Consider the following 16,367-nt stretch of genomic DNA (forward strand, 5'->3'; position numbering starts at 1 on the left):
CCTTGGTGATCCTCTAACTCAGGGTTGACCTTTTTTGTTCCACGGACCCCTTACTAAGCCAACACTATACTGTGTATTATTTAATAAATATATCACACCTCTACCAACACGTCCCCACAAGAAAAATGCTTTTTTGAATTTCAATTCAAGCTCACGGACCCCTGGTTAAGAACCCTGGTCCACTCAACGGGGGTCCATGAACCAGAGGCATCAGCTTCATCTGGAGCCTGTTGGAAATACAGACTCTCAGGCCCTGCCAGTGACCTACTGGGTCAGAATCTGCATTCTAGCAAATTCCTCAGTGACTGACATGCACGGTAACATCGGAGGTGCTCTGATGCAATCCACTTCCTCATTTTACAGAATAGGAAAGCAAGACGTCAGTAGGTAAAGCAGCACCTCTTCTCACACCAGGACTCAGCTGGGTGATGCTGGACACAGGGCGACCAGAATTCCTGCTTTTGCTTTCTGACAGCTCTCTGAAACCAGTAGCCAGCAGAGGTCAGCAGGCTGCCTCAAAAGATCCTGATCCAATCCTGACGCTTCCAGAAACTTTATCCCCCAACGCCGCGCTTCACACTCCAGCTCAATGGGGCATGTTCAGCTTCAAACTCAATATTCTTTACTTTTTATTGCAAAAATGCAGGGCAGGTGGGCTGCACAGAGCCTTCTTTCCCATATGAGAAGTTTCATATTTAAAAGAATATGCCCTTTTTGTCAAATACAATTTTGATCTGATTATAGGAAAATATAGCAAATGCCATGAAATAAATCACCCATAAGGCCAGTGGGCAGGTCAATCGTCACAAGCCCCTGTGAGGATTATTCATTTACTCCCTGTTTTTTTTTCTACCTATACTTTTATACACTGTGATCACATCACACACATTTTCTGGAGCCATCTGCTATTCTGGATCATCCATCTCCCAACTTCCTTCCATTGAGGTGACAAGTTTAAGGCACTGATTCTCAACTACCGAAGCACATTAGGGACTCCTAAAGGGCTTTTGAAAGCCCTGCTGCCTAAGCCATTGCCCAGACCAATGAAATCAGGACCTCTGAGAGTCGAGATGGAGTATCAGAATTTTCTTAGCATTTCCTTTTGCACTAATTTTTGACTTCCAGAAACACTGTAAAAACAGCAGAGTTAAAAAAAAAAAAAAAATAGCAGAGTTCCTGTGTACCCAGCTTCCCCTGTAACAGCTAGAGTCCAGAATAAGACCCAAATACGTATCAGCATTTGGTGTGTTATAAAGGTGGCGTTTCCAATCGCCAGGAAAAAGATGGGCGTTTTAATAAATGGTGCTGAGACCAGTGGGTAGGCATTTGGAAGATAAAATTAGGTCCATACCTCACACTATACACAAGAATAAACACCAAATGGATCTAAATATTTAAAAGGAAACCATAGAAGTTCGAGAAAAAACATGGGTGAATTCCTCTGGGTGCAGGGAAAGGCTTTCTAATTAAAACCTCAAAATCCAGAGGTATTAAAAGACTAATATGTTTAACCATATAAGTTTTTAAAATTTTGAATGGCCAAAGTAAGGTCACAAAGGCAAAAGATGGCTGACAAACTGGGAGAAAATATCTACAACACATCCCAAGTTCAAAGGCCTAATACCCACAATTTATAAAATCTCTGAAAAACTGACCAAAATCCCAATAGAAAAATGGGAAAAAGACATGAACAGACAATTCATGAATGAAAATACAGAAATGGTATTTTTAAACCTTTCAAATATGTGGAAGGAAAAAAACAACAACAAACATTCAAACTCACTCTTAATAAGAGAAATGCAAATCAAAACAGAATAGAGATGCCATTTCTCATCTACTGGTCTGGCAAAAATGAAAAAGTATGTCCCCATATTCTGTTGGGGAGGCTGTGGGGAATGTGTTGAAAGCTACCAGGTAATTCCAATGTATAGCCAAGACTGAAAACTGCTGGTCAAAGGCAAAGGCCCAAATGGAAACTTCATAAACAGAACACTGCATTTTCCTGAAAATTGAAAGCCCTTGTTCACTCGAGAAATTTCAAAAATTCTTAGCCAGCACGGTGATTAAATGTTACTTTTTTTAAAGGAAAAGTGTCACCATGTTGGGTTACATACCACTGCAGCTTTTCTAACTCTTCTGGGGAGGAAGGGCAGGGTGTCTTCGTAGAACAGCAGCATTGTTCTGGAGGAGACAAAAGAAAAGGGGAAAAAGAAATGCACTGCCATCAGCTCTTACAACCACTGCTGCGTTCTCAGGAGCACCTGTCTGAAACAGGTGATACAGTAAATTGGGTGGCATTACGGTGGAAATCATATGTAGTAAGAGCTCAAGACCGTTTATTGAAGGAATATTTTTTCTCGTGATTATATGCACATGATATCAATCTCTCTTCAACAACTCCTAGGAGGAATTTAGAAATAAATATATCCCAATAGCAATCCATTGAACTCTTCAAACAGAATTCTCCCTCTTAATACGACTTTGGATCAAGTTTTCAAATCCAATATACTGAAACTTGATTAGAAAGTGGGAAAAATAACTTTCTCGGGCTCTCTAAAAATTGCCCAAGGACAAAGGAATCAAAGCAGAAAACGTGAACATACGTACATTTCATTAGTTATATTTTCATTTCAAAAATAACACCTCAAAAGCCAGGTGAGACTGAACACAGCAATAAAGATGGAATCTTACCCATGGGGCGAATCTTGACTTTGTTCCTAGCATCCACTAGGGTACACACGTTTGTTGTCTTATTCAGTTTTACTGTGAATGTGCAATTTACAGTGCTATGTAAGAGAAATAAACAGAACAAGCTTGTTACTAAATTGGAAACTGACATACATCTTTTTAATTGTTTTTTTCAAACCTAGAGTGAGGAAAGGGGACTGGTACTGTTAACTGGCAACATCATCCCCATAAGCTCGGTTTTCAACTTTACCCGAAAGCCTTCATTCTGAGCCGCTTAGAGAAGTTTACACTCACGGAGGCTGCAAACCCGAGACCCTCTGAGCCCGTGCACCTGCTGCTTTCGTTTCACCTGCCTGCACACCTTGACCTCTACCAATCTCACCCTGGCTGGTGTCTTGCCTGATGTCTGCGGGCATCTGCATTTCCATCACAGGAGCCCTTTTACCTACCAGCTGAGATGGGCATTGAGGCATCTCAAATCCCAAATCTCTCTGGCAATCCAACCTGGATCAGGCCTTCTTAACCCTTTTTGTCCCAAGGACCTCTTGGTCAGTCAGGTGAAAACCATGGACCCCTTACTAAGTCCACACGACACTGTGTATTATTTAATGACTAGATCACCCCTGCACCCACACGTCCCCCCAAGAATAATGTTTTTGGTTTTGGTTTTGAATTTCAACCCTGATCTAGGTTATCAGAGAATGGGATCAATGTCCCTGCTAGGAACTGAAGACATTCTGTTTCTATGTTAGTCCTGGTTTAGGTGGAAAAAAGAGAGTCAATGCTGCAGTGAAACATTAAGAAACGAACAAAAACAAGGTAAGCATGAACCGAATACATATAGTGGATAGGGATACAACCTACAATTTCTCGGAAGACTTGCCATTATTTGCAGCAGCGAATGGTTTAATGAGTAGAAACTGTTGCTTTCTAGGATTTTTCTTCCTGTGGAAGGCTCAGGGTTCAGCTGCCGGGATTATGGCCCTTTAAACCATGTGCGCTTGCAGCCAGGACAGGCCAAGGACAGAGCCTAAAATAAGGTTCTGTGCAACCCCCCAAAATTGTTGGACCCACTCCCATTCCCCCCTGCATGGACTCTTTAATTTCTTTTCTTCCTTCTTTCCAGCCATATCCTTCCCCCTTTCTTCCTTTCCCCCCAAGCTCCATATTGCGTTCCTTCTTCCCTGTCTGGCCTCGTCTCCCCCCACCCCGGGGTCACTGGGAGCCACTTCTTAATTATATTGGTGGTCCTTGGGGCTAAGGGCACTGATGACCCTGAGTCTCACAGAACTAGAGGCAAATGGGCCGACACCACCCATCCCTCTGTGCCTCACAAAGAAATGGGAAGATGGATGCCTAAGAGTGAAGAGCATTGGGAAAAAGAAAAACATACATATCCTGTGAAAGGAACTCTAAATTGACTTTCCAGCCCTGGGTTACAGAAGGGTTCCCAGCGAAGGCGGCGCCCAAGATGGGACACCCTGCGCTTGATGCACCCAGACCTGAGGCACAAGCAGCTTGGAGAAGGAAAGGTAAATAAAGCTTACAAGAAAAAGGAGGAGTAAAGGAAACCTATGCTCTGATCGATTGGCTTCAGACAAGTTTCTTGCTGCCTCGATGTTCCAATAAGCTGCTAGAACAGAACTCTCCTGCCACCGCCACCCCCCCCCCCTTTTTTTCTTTTGGATTATCAATTCCCAGTGCCCCCCAAATGCTTTGGAAGACCTGCTTTTCCTTTGCTTTTACTTGGTGTTGCCCAACTCGCAAATTGTTGTTCTGTTAATGAAGTTCTCTTCTTTCTATTTGCAGTAAGCAGTTCTTTCAGCAATCCCAAATGTCATTACTATGTGTCTATGTTAGTGGAATGCCTTTGAATTTGCAACTTAACTAAGACTCCTCAATATTTCATTTCTCGTGACTGGATAATGATTTATTTTAAAGTATTACAATGACTGACCTTTGGGTCTCTGCTGTAGCACACACTATAAAATAAGTCTGAAACAAACAAAATACATATAAATTACGTTGACAGTTGGAAATGTCAGACAAGACAACCCAGAGCTAATCACAGCATCACAAAATCTTGGAATCCTAAGAATCCCTAGGGATCACCCAATTCACCTTCTGACCAGATTTCTGATGCCTTACCAAAGCTGCACAGGCTAGACGGGCTCTGCTTGGATGCCTCCAGTGAGGGGAAGCTCACTATCGCACAAGGGGCCCCTTCTCCCGGAGCTCTTGGGTTAAGTAACTATTGGTCTTAACCTTGAACTATCTCACTGTAACATCCGCCCATTGCTCCTAGTTCTGATTTCTGGAGTAAAAGAACTAGTCTGTTCACTCTTTTTCACATGTCAGCTTTGAGGGGACTTGAATACTACATATCTCCCAAGGAAGGCAGAACTCCATGTTTTCCCCTAAATAACAATGATAATTGTTAATAAGGTATAGGGAAGCACTATGATTACCTCACTTAGTCTTTGCAGGGTTTTGTTGAGCTCTGCTCGTCTAAAAAAAAAAAAGGAAAGAAATTGGACATTGAGACCGTGAGAGATGTTAAATTGAAAACAAGTTCGATTTTTAGCAATTAAACACAGGGTACTTATTGCTTACAACATTCCCTTTGAAGAAACCCTGGGTCTCATAAGCGATTCCTATGGGGGGGAAATAAATTATTCATGCAACAAGGGAAACACTAACCAGGCGGCAGCTGTATCGGTTCTAGCCAAGAGCAAGATATAAATCAGGATTGAACCATCTTGTTATCCATTAGGCTACTGCAATCCCAAGGCACCTTCCCCTGGCAGAGGGCCAGAAGCGCCCGCCCCAGGCAAAACCGCTGAGCCACTCCCGCTGCAGACCTGGGCCTCTGGCTTTCTCCTCACTCCCTCTTGACTCCCTTTCCCACCAGCCCCGCCTGCCCTCCTCCCACCCCCCCACTCCTCACATCTCCCCTGGAGGAATTCCTTATTCCTCTCCTCCAATCCCACTCCAACAATACTTTCATTTCGTCTGGGCCGCAGAGCTTGGCATGAAGTTAGGATGGAAGAAATCGAACGAACAGAAATTGTCTCTAAGGCAGTGGTTCTCGAGCCCGGGCAAGTCTTACCCCCCCCCCCCCTCACCTTGTCCCTCCCCTCCCTCCATGGGAGACTTGACAATGACTTTGACTGTCACACCTGGGGCCGGGGGCGTGCTCTTGACATCTGGTGGGTGCAGGCCAGGGATGCTGCTCACCACCCTCCAGTGCTCAGGACGGCCCCCCACATCCAACAAAGAATGATTCGAGAAACCCTGCTCTAAGCGATGGGCAACAGTTCCAGGGGGGCTCCAGGGAAGGTGTGTGGGGGGGGAGAGGACTGTCACCGGTGGTTCAAGCAGCAGGAGCCCCGCCTCTAGAACTGTGCTCAGAGGCTGCCTTCTTTCTGTGGGTTCCCCTGGCCCCTCCAGTCAGGTCCTCACACACTAGGAGCATCCTTTGGGACCCTGGACGCGCTGCCTTCATTGCAAGGATCATTCTGAATTGTTAGCATGCTTGCATCCTGAATCTTCCCCACCAGACTCTATAGTCTCCTGGTTCTCAAACTGGGCTTCCTACTGGAACCACTTGGGGAGCATTAAAAAATGGTTCTCCCCAAATTCTGATTTAAGTGTTAGGGAGTTTTGAGCTTGAGAATTTTTTAAAGCTCCCTCAGATGATCCTAATATGCAACCAGGGCTGTGAACCACTGCTCTAGACTCGATAATTGGGTCCATCCCCATAGCCCGGCACCTAGGAGGTGTTCAACAATGCTGGCTGCCTGTTTTAGTTTCTGAGCAACAGGAAGTGACCTGCTCAGGGCTTCAGAGGCTGGAAGACTGACTTTTTCCCAGGAGTGCTACCTCCTGGCTGGCCGGCAATCTTTGGGGTTCCTTGGCTTCACATGGCGGCCTCGTCTCCTTTCTCCTCCGGGTTCTGTTGACTGCCAGCTTCTTGCTTCTCCCATGGCCTCTCCCTGTTTCCATTTCCTTTGCTTATAAGGATGTCAGCCATATTGGATGAAGGCCCACTCTCATTCGGTTTAGGCCCAACTTAACCAATAACATCTTCAAAGGTCTTATTGACAGGGAAATGGATGTGGCTCAACCAACTGTGCTCCTGTCTACCATATAGGAGGTCCAGGGTTCGATGCCCAGGGCCTCCTGGTGAGGGCCAGCTGGCCCACATGGAGTGCCGGCCCATGCGGGAATGAGGCCCTGTGCAGGAGAGCCTGCCAACGCAGAGAGCTGGCGCAGCAAGAAGATGCAAGAAGAGGAGAGAAAATAAGAAGACACAGCAGAACAGGGAGCTGAGGTGCTGCAGGAGAGTGATCACCTCTCTCCCACTCCAGGTCCCAGGATCAGTTCCCAGAGCCGCCCAATGAGAATACAAGCAGACACAAAGGAACACACAGTGAATGGACAGAGAGCAGACAACAGGGGGAACAAGGGATAAATTAAAAATCTTAAAAAAAAAAAGGTCCTACTGATAAATTTGCATACCAAGGATTGGGACCTGAAACATGCCTTTTGTGGGGGACATGATTTAATTCTCAGCAGCCTGCCCCTCTGGACCTTAAAAAGTCATGTTCTTCCCACACGCAAAACACATTATTCCATCACAACCTCCCATAATTCTTAGGCCATTTCAGAACAATGTTAAGTACGAAGTCTCATCGAAATCAGTTATGGGTGGGAAGTGGCTGTGGCTCCATCAGTTGGGCTCCTGTCTACCATATGGGAGGCCCTGGGTTGGCGTCCCGGGGCCTCCTTGTGAAGGCAGGCTGGCCCACAAGTGCCACGGAGAGCCACCCGCCCTTCAAGTGCCACAGACAGCCGACTCAGCAAGGTAATACAATGAAAAGGGAAACAAGTAAAAACACAGAAAAGTGCATAGCGAATGGACACAGAGAGCACAGAACGCACCTCAAATGGACACAGAGAGCAGACAGCAAGCAAGCTGCAAGGGGGGGAGGATAAAAGAAATATATGGGTGTGAGCTGCACTAGGGCCAAATTCCTCGGCCCCAAGGACCTGTGAAACCCAGAAAACAAGTTATCTGCTTCCTAAAGTCAATGCAAGGATAGTCAGAGGAGAAATGCTTCCATTCCAGAAGGGAGGAGGAGGAAGGAAAACAGGGGTCACGGGGCCCAAACAAGCCCAGAACCCAGCAGGGCAAACTCGGTTAAATCTCAAGGTCTGAGAGCCATCTGTGGCTTCATGATCTGTCCTCTGGGCCTGATGCAGCAGCAGTGCATCCAAGGTGGTGCGAGGCCTTCCCCTCCAAGTGCTGGGACAGAGAGGGGTGGGCCTGCTCTACTGGCCTGAGGACATCTTTAGGGGTCCAGTCCTCGGCTTCTGTGGTCATCTTCCTTCAATTCATCTCTTTCCCTTTCAGCTCAGGCTGGCAGTGATTCTGCTCAGACAAATTTTGCAACAACAACGACAAAACTGTCAGCTTTGCATGCAGTTCCAAGCGGGTCTAAACCAATGGAACCAGCCAATGGAACCTTCCACAGATTCTTCCTGGATCACTGCATTTCCAGTCCTGACTTCCACTGAAATGGCTGGCTGCATCCATGCTCGCCCACACCCTCTTTAGCAGAGCGCTGCTGCTCAGCAAAACCCTCACCTGGAGCCCTGTCCTTTGCGGACTCACTCCCCCCAAAGCTCAGGGAGGTCCCTGATAGAGCTGCTTCTGGCCCTAGTCTCAAGAGTGAGAGAAGTTTCCAAATGATTAATCCTGTGCTTAAGTGTTCAATCCTCAGTTTAACTCTTTCCTCTCTCATTTCATGATCACCTGCACCTTCCGTGCTTGGAAATTCCCTCAGCTAAAGTTCATCACTTTCAAGTTCTACCTTCCATCCAACAAGTTCTCTGCCACTCTACACCAAGGATCACCTTTCTTCCAATTTCCAACGACACAGTCGTCATCATTTCCTTCTAAGGTCTCCCCAGAAGTAGCTTTAGCATCTATGTATCTAGCAACTTTCTGTCATGATGAATTATATATTCTCTAAGACAATACAAAACTTTCTCTACAGCACTCCCTCATTTCTGAGCCCACGCAATCCGCTCCGCCCCTACCCATTACCCAATTCCAAAGCTGTTTCCACATTTTTAAGAATTTGCAATAGCAGCACCCCACTTTCTGGTACCAAAAAACTATTAGTTATCCGGCTGCTAAAACAAATATCAGCGTGGGCTGGCCAAACAACAGGGATGTATTGGCTCAGGGTTTCAGAGACTATGAGGACTGCTTCCTCCGGGGTCAGTATCTTCTGGCTGGCAGAGAGTCTTTGGCTTTTCCATCACATGGCAATGCACATGGTGGCATCTCCTTTCTCTTCTGGGTTCCACGGACTCCCTGCTTCTGGCTGCTCCCCATGTCTTCTCTCTGTGTCCACAATTTCCTTTGTGTAAAAGAACGTCGGCCCTATTGGATTAAGGCCCACCCTCACTCGGTTTGGGTGCACCTTCACTAATAGCACTTTGGAGGGTCCAATTTCCAAATGGGTTCACACCCACAGCACCAGGGGGTGGGACCTGAACATGCCATTTGTGAGGGACATGATTCAGTCCCCAACAAGGAACTTCCACGAACCGAGCTATAGGTCTCATCTCCTAATTAAGATTAATGACTTACAAATGTGCCAAGTCATGTTCTGTTTCTAAGTTTGTGCAAGAGCATCAACAAAAAAGTTGTTTCCTAGCACTTTAGCACTAATACTGCCTATCTAAATTTTAAAATCCTTCCAGGTGCATTGTTATCTTCTGCTTTATTTCACACCTTTAACTTCGAATAGTTAGAAAAGTTAGATTTTCATCAGGAAGTCAAAAACAGGTATATAGGATATGAATAATACCTACTCCATCCCATTTCTCACCGGTGTAACTTTTCACCACTATAAACTCAGGGGATATCCGTCAGGGGGAATCATGACATTCTCTGCCACCCAGGCATTGCGATGTCACCAGCAGCCGCTGGGTCAAAATGCTAATCCACGAGAATGTCCCCTAAGATGAGTTTTTAACTTAGGAAAGGTGCTTTGCTTCAGTGTCATCACAGCCACTCACTAGAACTTTTGGATTTGGTTCAAACTCTTCCAAAATCTCATTTGTGAGCAGTAGCAAGGCTGAGATGGGAGAATTTCATTTCATCCAATACCACTCCCCCGCCACAAGGGCAAAGACATGATGTTTCCCCTGCCAGTTACAGAGGCAAAGGGAGCTTGTGTCCTGTCCTATGCCATCATGCTGGCCAAGGTTTTGACCTACTATCCATGTAGGGGCATCTACTTGTAATGCACTGTAATGCATCTATTTGTAAATACATTATCTGTACTTGTCCTTTCAAGCTGAGGTCTACGAACAAATGACTTCTCTGACTTTCGGGTCACTGACGGATGCTTCATGAAAGCATGGACAAATGATACTCAGCATGGGCTCCTGCCTTGAACTCTTCTTTCGACCATGCTGGCCACCAAATCATACTAAAACTCAAATGCCAATTTAGGGAAGCATTTGTGGCTCAAGTAATAGGGCCTCCACCAACCATATGGGAGGACCCGGGTTCGATCCCTGGGGCCTCCTGGTGAAAAAAAAAAAAAGAGAAAGTGTGCCTGTGCAGCAAGCCAGTGCCCACGTGGCGAGCCAAGTGCCCGCGCAGTGAGTCGAGCGCCTGTGTGGCGAGCCAAGTGCCTGCGTGGGTGCCCACACGGCAAGCCAAGTGCCCACACTGTGAGTTGAGTGCTCACGCGAGTGCCCGTGTGGCAAGCTGAGTGCTCACGCAAGTGAGTCACACAGCAAGATGGTGCTACGATAAGAGAGACAAAGGGGAGAGTCAAGGTGAAGCGCAGCAGAAATCAGGAACAGAGGTGGTGCAATTGACAGGGAACCTCTCTCCACACCAGAGGTCCCCAGGATTAAATCCCGGTGAAACTTAGAGGAGAAAGATGAGAAGAGAAGACAAAAGAGAAATAGATACAGAAGATCACACAGCGAATGGACACAGCGAACAAAAAAATAGCACAGGGGGAATGAAAAGGGAAGGGAAAAAATGCCAATTTAAACGAAGGTGTGATATGATCAAATAGAACCAACCAGAACAGCCTCACAGGGATATTAGGTGATGACAGGTGACTATGATTAGTTTGCAACAAGCTCAAGAACCAATTGTCTGGAACAAGGACGTGGCTCAACTGATAGAACGTCCACCTACCATATGGAGGGTCCAGGGTTCAAACCCAGGGCCTCCTGACCCGTGTGGAGCTGGCCCACGTGCAGTGCTGATGTGCACAAGGAGTGCCGTGCCACGCAGGGGTGTCCCCGAGTAGGGGAGCCCCACACGTGAGGAGTGCAACCCACAAGGAGAGCCACCCTGTGCAAAAAAAAAAATCACAGCCCACCCAGGAGCGGCACCGCACACATGGAGAGTTGATGCAGCAAGAAGACGCAAAAAGAAAAGTGACACAGTTTCCCGGTGCCGCCTGACAATACAAGGGGACCAAGAAGAAGACACAGCGAATGGACACAGAGAGCAGACAACAGAGGGGAGGGGAGGGGGAGAGAAATAAATAAAATAAATTTTTAAAACAAGAACCAATTATCTCTAGTACCTTTGTGTCTATCTGTCTCTTTCCAACTTTTGGTTGCCAAAAGCAAAGAAAGCACAACAATATCTTTCTAGAGTTGCTATGTTAAGTTTAGAATCAAACAGCAGATTACTCACTTCAGTTCACTTAGAGATTGGATTCCAGTTGAGGTGCTGTTAGCCATGTCTTGATTCTGTTAGAAGCACAAAATTATCAAGATACAACACATGGTATTGTTATGTACTTTCTAACAAGAAGTTGTTCTTTGGTTTTGTTGGCCAGTCAAAGAATTGCACCCCAACGACTGTGAATCCTAATTGCGTGGAATTTTGTTCAGCAAATGATCGAATCAATACTGGCTGATCCAGTTTTTGTTTTGATGTTTTCTTTTAAAAATATTCGGGATCAGCAAGTGTGCTGTGCTGATTTCTGTCTTTCTTCATTCCAAGGTTTCCCCTGAAAGAACCCTACTCAAGTTCTCTTCACGAGAGGTCCCAGATTTTTTTTTTTTTTGCATACATACTTTTTTTTTTTCACTTTTTTTTATTTTTTAAAAGACACTAGAGGTCCCAGATTTAAGAAACAAGACCAAGTGGGAGAGGAACGTGATTGCAATTGTCCCTACGTCCCCAGCACCCAGCTAATTGCCAGGCACATGGAAGGTACTTGGGAAATACTTGCTGTATTAATAAACCATGTTTGGCTAGGATCCGCTAACCAATCTAGGCTGTGGGAGAGCTGGTACAACTGGATCCTGATCCCCCATGGGGTGAAGAGAATCAGTTTCAGAAAACTATTCTTGGAGTCAACACATATTTTTTGTTGCTAGGAGTTTCTAATACAATTTTAAATTTTTAGTGGCAAGAGAACCACATTATATAAAGATTCTTTTTCAGGAGCAAATTAGTGAAAACTGAAATACAATGATTAACAAAATACCATGGTTATTAGGAATAAAAAAGCCAGGGATTCTAAAAATCTCAATATATGTTTTATTTAAATTTGGTCATAAAAGTAAATATTATGCCAAATGTCATAAATAATCGGAACCTTAAACAAATCTTCAAATACACGTGCATTTGCTTTTTTAAGATGGCAATACAAAAAATCTTTAAAACCTACCTGGGTGACATTGTTTTCTTCGTGATAGTCAAACAATATTTCGCCTCTGAAAATTGCTACAAATAAATTTTCAGAAAGAAATTTGAGACTTGTAACCTTAAAACTTGAGGAATAATACAGCACATAAAAAGATTATCAAATTACTTTATAAATGGAGTTTCACTGAATTTTGTTTTTATTCATATTTACTCGCTTTTCTCTCAGTAACTTACTCAATGATCATTAATGTAATTTTCAAAAAAATATGAACTATGAATTTTAAGCAGGAATTCCAACAGAATGAGAGAAAACAAGACTCATCCCCCTGTCAAGAGTAACTGAGCTATGCCTCCCCCAAATACGTAGGAGCCAAACAACTCTATATCTACCCACTTCCCATGAGAACTTCATTCACTTCCCCTCAAGATGCTAACTGCTGGAACTGCAGCTTTAACTTAACTCAAAAAAAAAAAAAATCCTTTGAAGTTGTTATCCTCACAAGCTGCAGTGGCACAGATGAGGGAGGGAAGGAAAAGCATTTCTCCACAGTTCAGAGGGGACTAAGGAAGCCTATTAATTCTTGTCATTTCTTTTCTTTCTTTCTTTTTTAAACACAGCTGCCAAATGCGCTCTCTTTCCTGGGAACAGAGTTGAGAGAGGCAAATCCTCTCTTCAGGTGAACAGCTTGGTGTGGCTTCCACCCCAGAAATGCCAGAAAACCCTGTTCTTACAATTTCCCACTTTGGGAAATACTGAATCAGGTTCAGTCGACCTGATTCCCATAGAGTATATACTCTGAGGAGCTTTGATTCTATCTGGAAACAAATAACACAGAGACTCCTGAACAGTATGTTGCGTGCTTCATAACCCGTGGGGACCAAAAGCTGGCCTCTCGCTCAGTAGGGCCAGGATGCCAAATAAGCTACAGCAGGGGTCAGCAAACCTCTTTTGTAAAGAGCCGGACAGGCCATTGTATATTTTGTCGTAACCTATAAAATTGTGCGGGGCAGAGTGTAAACTATAACATCAACTGTGGTCCACGGTTAGCGGCAATGCTTCAGTATGGCTTCATCGCTTGTAACAAATGTACCACACTAACGAAGGATGTTGTTCATGTGGGAAAGTGTGGGAGGCATACGGAGTGGGGCATACGGGAATCCCCCATATTTTTGATGTAACATTTATGTGATCTGAAGCTCCTTTAAAAATAAAAATAAAAACTTAATTTAAAAAAAAGATAACAGATCTCCCCACAGGAGAACAATGTACAGATGGTATTGTAGACTGTAATGTTCTCCAGGCTGTACGATTCCTTCCTACAGTAACATCGCCAGACCCATTTATGTAACTGTTATGAAATGCCTTTGCTCTGAGACCCTTTATATGGCCCCTCATTTTCTTGCCTCTTTGCGGATCGCTACTTTCAGTCTTGGGCCTGTCCCTCTTAAGTCCCAATAAGTAAAGCTTAGGTCTGATTTAAAAAAAAAAGCCAAACAGGAAATAGTTTAGGTTTTGGCGGGCCATGTGGTCTCCATTGCAACTGTTCAACCCTGTCATTGTAGCTAGCGCAAAAGCAGACGTAGAGGGACGGTAAGCAAATGGGTGTGGCTGGGTTCCAATACAACTTTCTACAGTAACAGGCAGCAGGTCACATTGGGACCACGGGCTATAGTTTGCCAACCCTTGAACTAGAGGGTCAAAGGTTTTCTCCTTTCATCTTCTTTTGCTGCACCCCAAACTACAGAAACCGAGTTCCCTAGCCGCGTACCCAATGGCTCATTTCCACTTACATATGGCTGATAAAGCCACTAGACCAGTGTGCTTAACATGCTCCATCTACGTCAGCACCTCCTCAACTGAGGCCCTCGATGTCTGCAGTCACACCGAAACTCCAATTTATATAGCACTTCATTATTAAAAGTAAAGATACTCGATATCATCATAGAATTATCCAGGCATTTCTTAAAAATCTGAGCTTTTAAAAACGTAGTGTTTGTGTGCCAGTTTCTCTCCCTCGCCCCACCATTCTCCAAGTTCTTCCTCCAACCTTGTTGAGCACATGTGGAGTTTCATGAATGTACTGGAAGCAGGGTGGTAGGAGAGCCCCCAGCAAGTCACCACCTTGTGGCCCTCAGCCTAACTGGTCAGCTCTCCGTGTCTTCACCTGTCTCCACTTCCCTTCATGAACCCAGAATGGGACCTGCAAGAAGGGAAAGTTTCTAGTTTCTGGCCGGGCATCGTGGAATTTCTGGTCCCGAGAGGTTTAGCTGGTCCCCAGATTAGGCTGTTTTCACCAGACACCAAAACAAATGGTCAATTCAGTCACTTAATTGGGGGAAAACATTACTCCAACCAGCATTCTGGCATCTGTTATTCAAGATGACCAGTTTTATTATTATTATTGTTAAAAATTCAATTTTCAAACGGTTATCAAACACTGCATAGAAATAACACTGAATGAGACATTAATCACCAGATCAAAACAGATGAGGCACAAAAATAATAAAATTATGGGGTGTTAAGTAAAGAGAAGGGTAAGAGAGGAGGGAGAGAGAGAGGAAGAGGAGGGGAAGAGAGAGAGTTAAGCAACATATGAAGATGAAATGTAATTAATAAGGTTTCCTTTTTCTTAGTTAAAACCAGCTAATATTTTCCTGCCATATTCTACCCTAGAACATATCAGCTGAAAGCTCACATGAGCAACTCTCACATTCGCACAAATAAGAAAGTATTTGTGGAACATTCTTTCAACAAGAAGTTTTCTTGTTTTCTAAATTATCCACCCTTCACTTATTTTACATGAAACTGCAACCTGTGTTTTTCAAACAAATTATCAAACTGTTACATGGTTCAAAGGAACAGAGTAAAAGGAAACCCATTCTATAATGATTGCTTTTACATAACTGGCATCACACTAAGTCTAGAATAGTGTAAAATACCTTGTTACCTTCCACTTCTCCCTTCCCATGATCTCCAGTCCAGCTCTGGCCTGCCACACCGTATTTTTCTGTTTTTCACATCTGCTTTCCTTGGTTTTAACAAGGAATGGAGCCCAGAGAGCCGAACCAATGTGAGAAAAGTGGCTGTTTAATTCCTTCTGGCCCATGGCAGAAGGGAAAATATCCCCGTTTTAAAAACACCAAGTTCTTAGGAGATTTCCATCTCAATTTTTAGAAAAAGTGGACGGCCTTAGTTAGAGATGGCAAATTATACTTTGGGCACTACTGGAATCAGGATCCAATTAATGAGGTATATACATGAGTTCTCAACATTCTAGCAGTGATTTGTTTTATTCTTAGCAAAAAACCACCTCTTGTTTCTAAACTATAGTATTTAAAGCCCTATGAAAAAAGCCCAGGGGGAATTAATATACAAGAAATTGCTTTCAGTAATCATTAATTTCATTATGTTCATGAATTAACTCATAGGTTCATATGTTCATGAATTAACCCTAAGGGTCATGGGTTTAAAGCTATGGTGAAAAAGATTTAGTAGAGAGCAGCGTCACGCCTCATGTTAAGCAAGTCTATTCACCATCTCGCTAGGCAATGGGAAGATAATTTCAGGCAGATCTGAAACTTGCTTTTGCTGTTATCTGGGAACCTGAGTAGCCAAGTGGTGTGAAAAGAGGCAGATCGGACCGGCAGGCCCACACCACACATTCACTAGGAGAAACAGAAACCACTTTTCTCTTTGAAGCTAATTTATCCAGTAATGTGTACTGTACACCAGGACTAACCTGAGTCATTGCAAATAGATGACAGATTGCAGATATTTCTCTGGGGTTTGACTCCTGCAAAGAAAACACAACCCGGCCGGTTAAGCATGTCAACACCTGCACATAAATACGACATTGTCAAGAGAATTGACAAATTAGGTTTCAGATGTGGGCTAAAAATATTCTAAGTAAAGGTTGGCTGGATGAATTCCACAAGGACTAAAGGAGTGAGAGAGTTTTCATCACTG

At 44.3% G+C, this 16,367-nt stretch overlaps 1 protein-coding gene across 10 annotated transcripts in view; it reads right to left on the minus strand.

Moving 5' to 3' along the window:
• ADGRG2 (adhesion G protein-coupled receptor G2) overlaps positions 1 to 16,367 on the minus strand; it is a 132,224-nt gene that overhangs the window by 23,473 nt on the left and 92,384 nt on the right. For all 10 annotated transcript variants that reach the window (XM_058292309.2, XM_058292312.2, XM_071213199.1 and 7 more), the window contains 7 exons: positions 16,141 to 16,194; positions 12,423 to 12,478; positions 11,438 to 11,493; positions 5,157 to 5,196; positions 4,646 to 4,683; positions 2,692 to 2,786; positions 2,115 to 2,181 (listed from right to left, as the gene is read on the minus strand). In XM_058292309.2, the coding sequence (XP_058148292.1) occupies positions 2,115 to 2,181; positions 2,692 to 2,786; positions 4,646 to 4,683; positions 5,157 to 5,196; positions 11,438 to 11,493; positions 12,423 to 12,478; positions 16,141 to 16,194 (406 nt within the window). The remainder of the gene's footprint in view (positions 1 to 2,114; positions 2,182 to 2,691; positions 2,787 to 4,645; positions 4,684 to 5,156; positions 5,197 to 11,437; positions 11,494 to 12,422; positions 12,479 to 16,140; positions 16,195 to 16,367) is intronic.

Source organism: Dasypus novemcinctus, chromosome X, assembly GCF_030445035.2.
Source record: "Dasypus novemcinctus isolate mDasNov1 chromosome X, mDasNov1.1.hap2, whole genome shotgun sequence".
Lineage (NCBI taxonomy): Eukaryota > Metazoa > Chordata > Mammalia > Cingulata > Dasypodidae > Dasypus > Dasypus novemcinctus.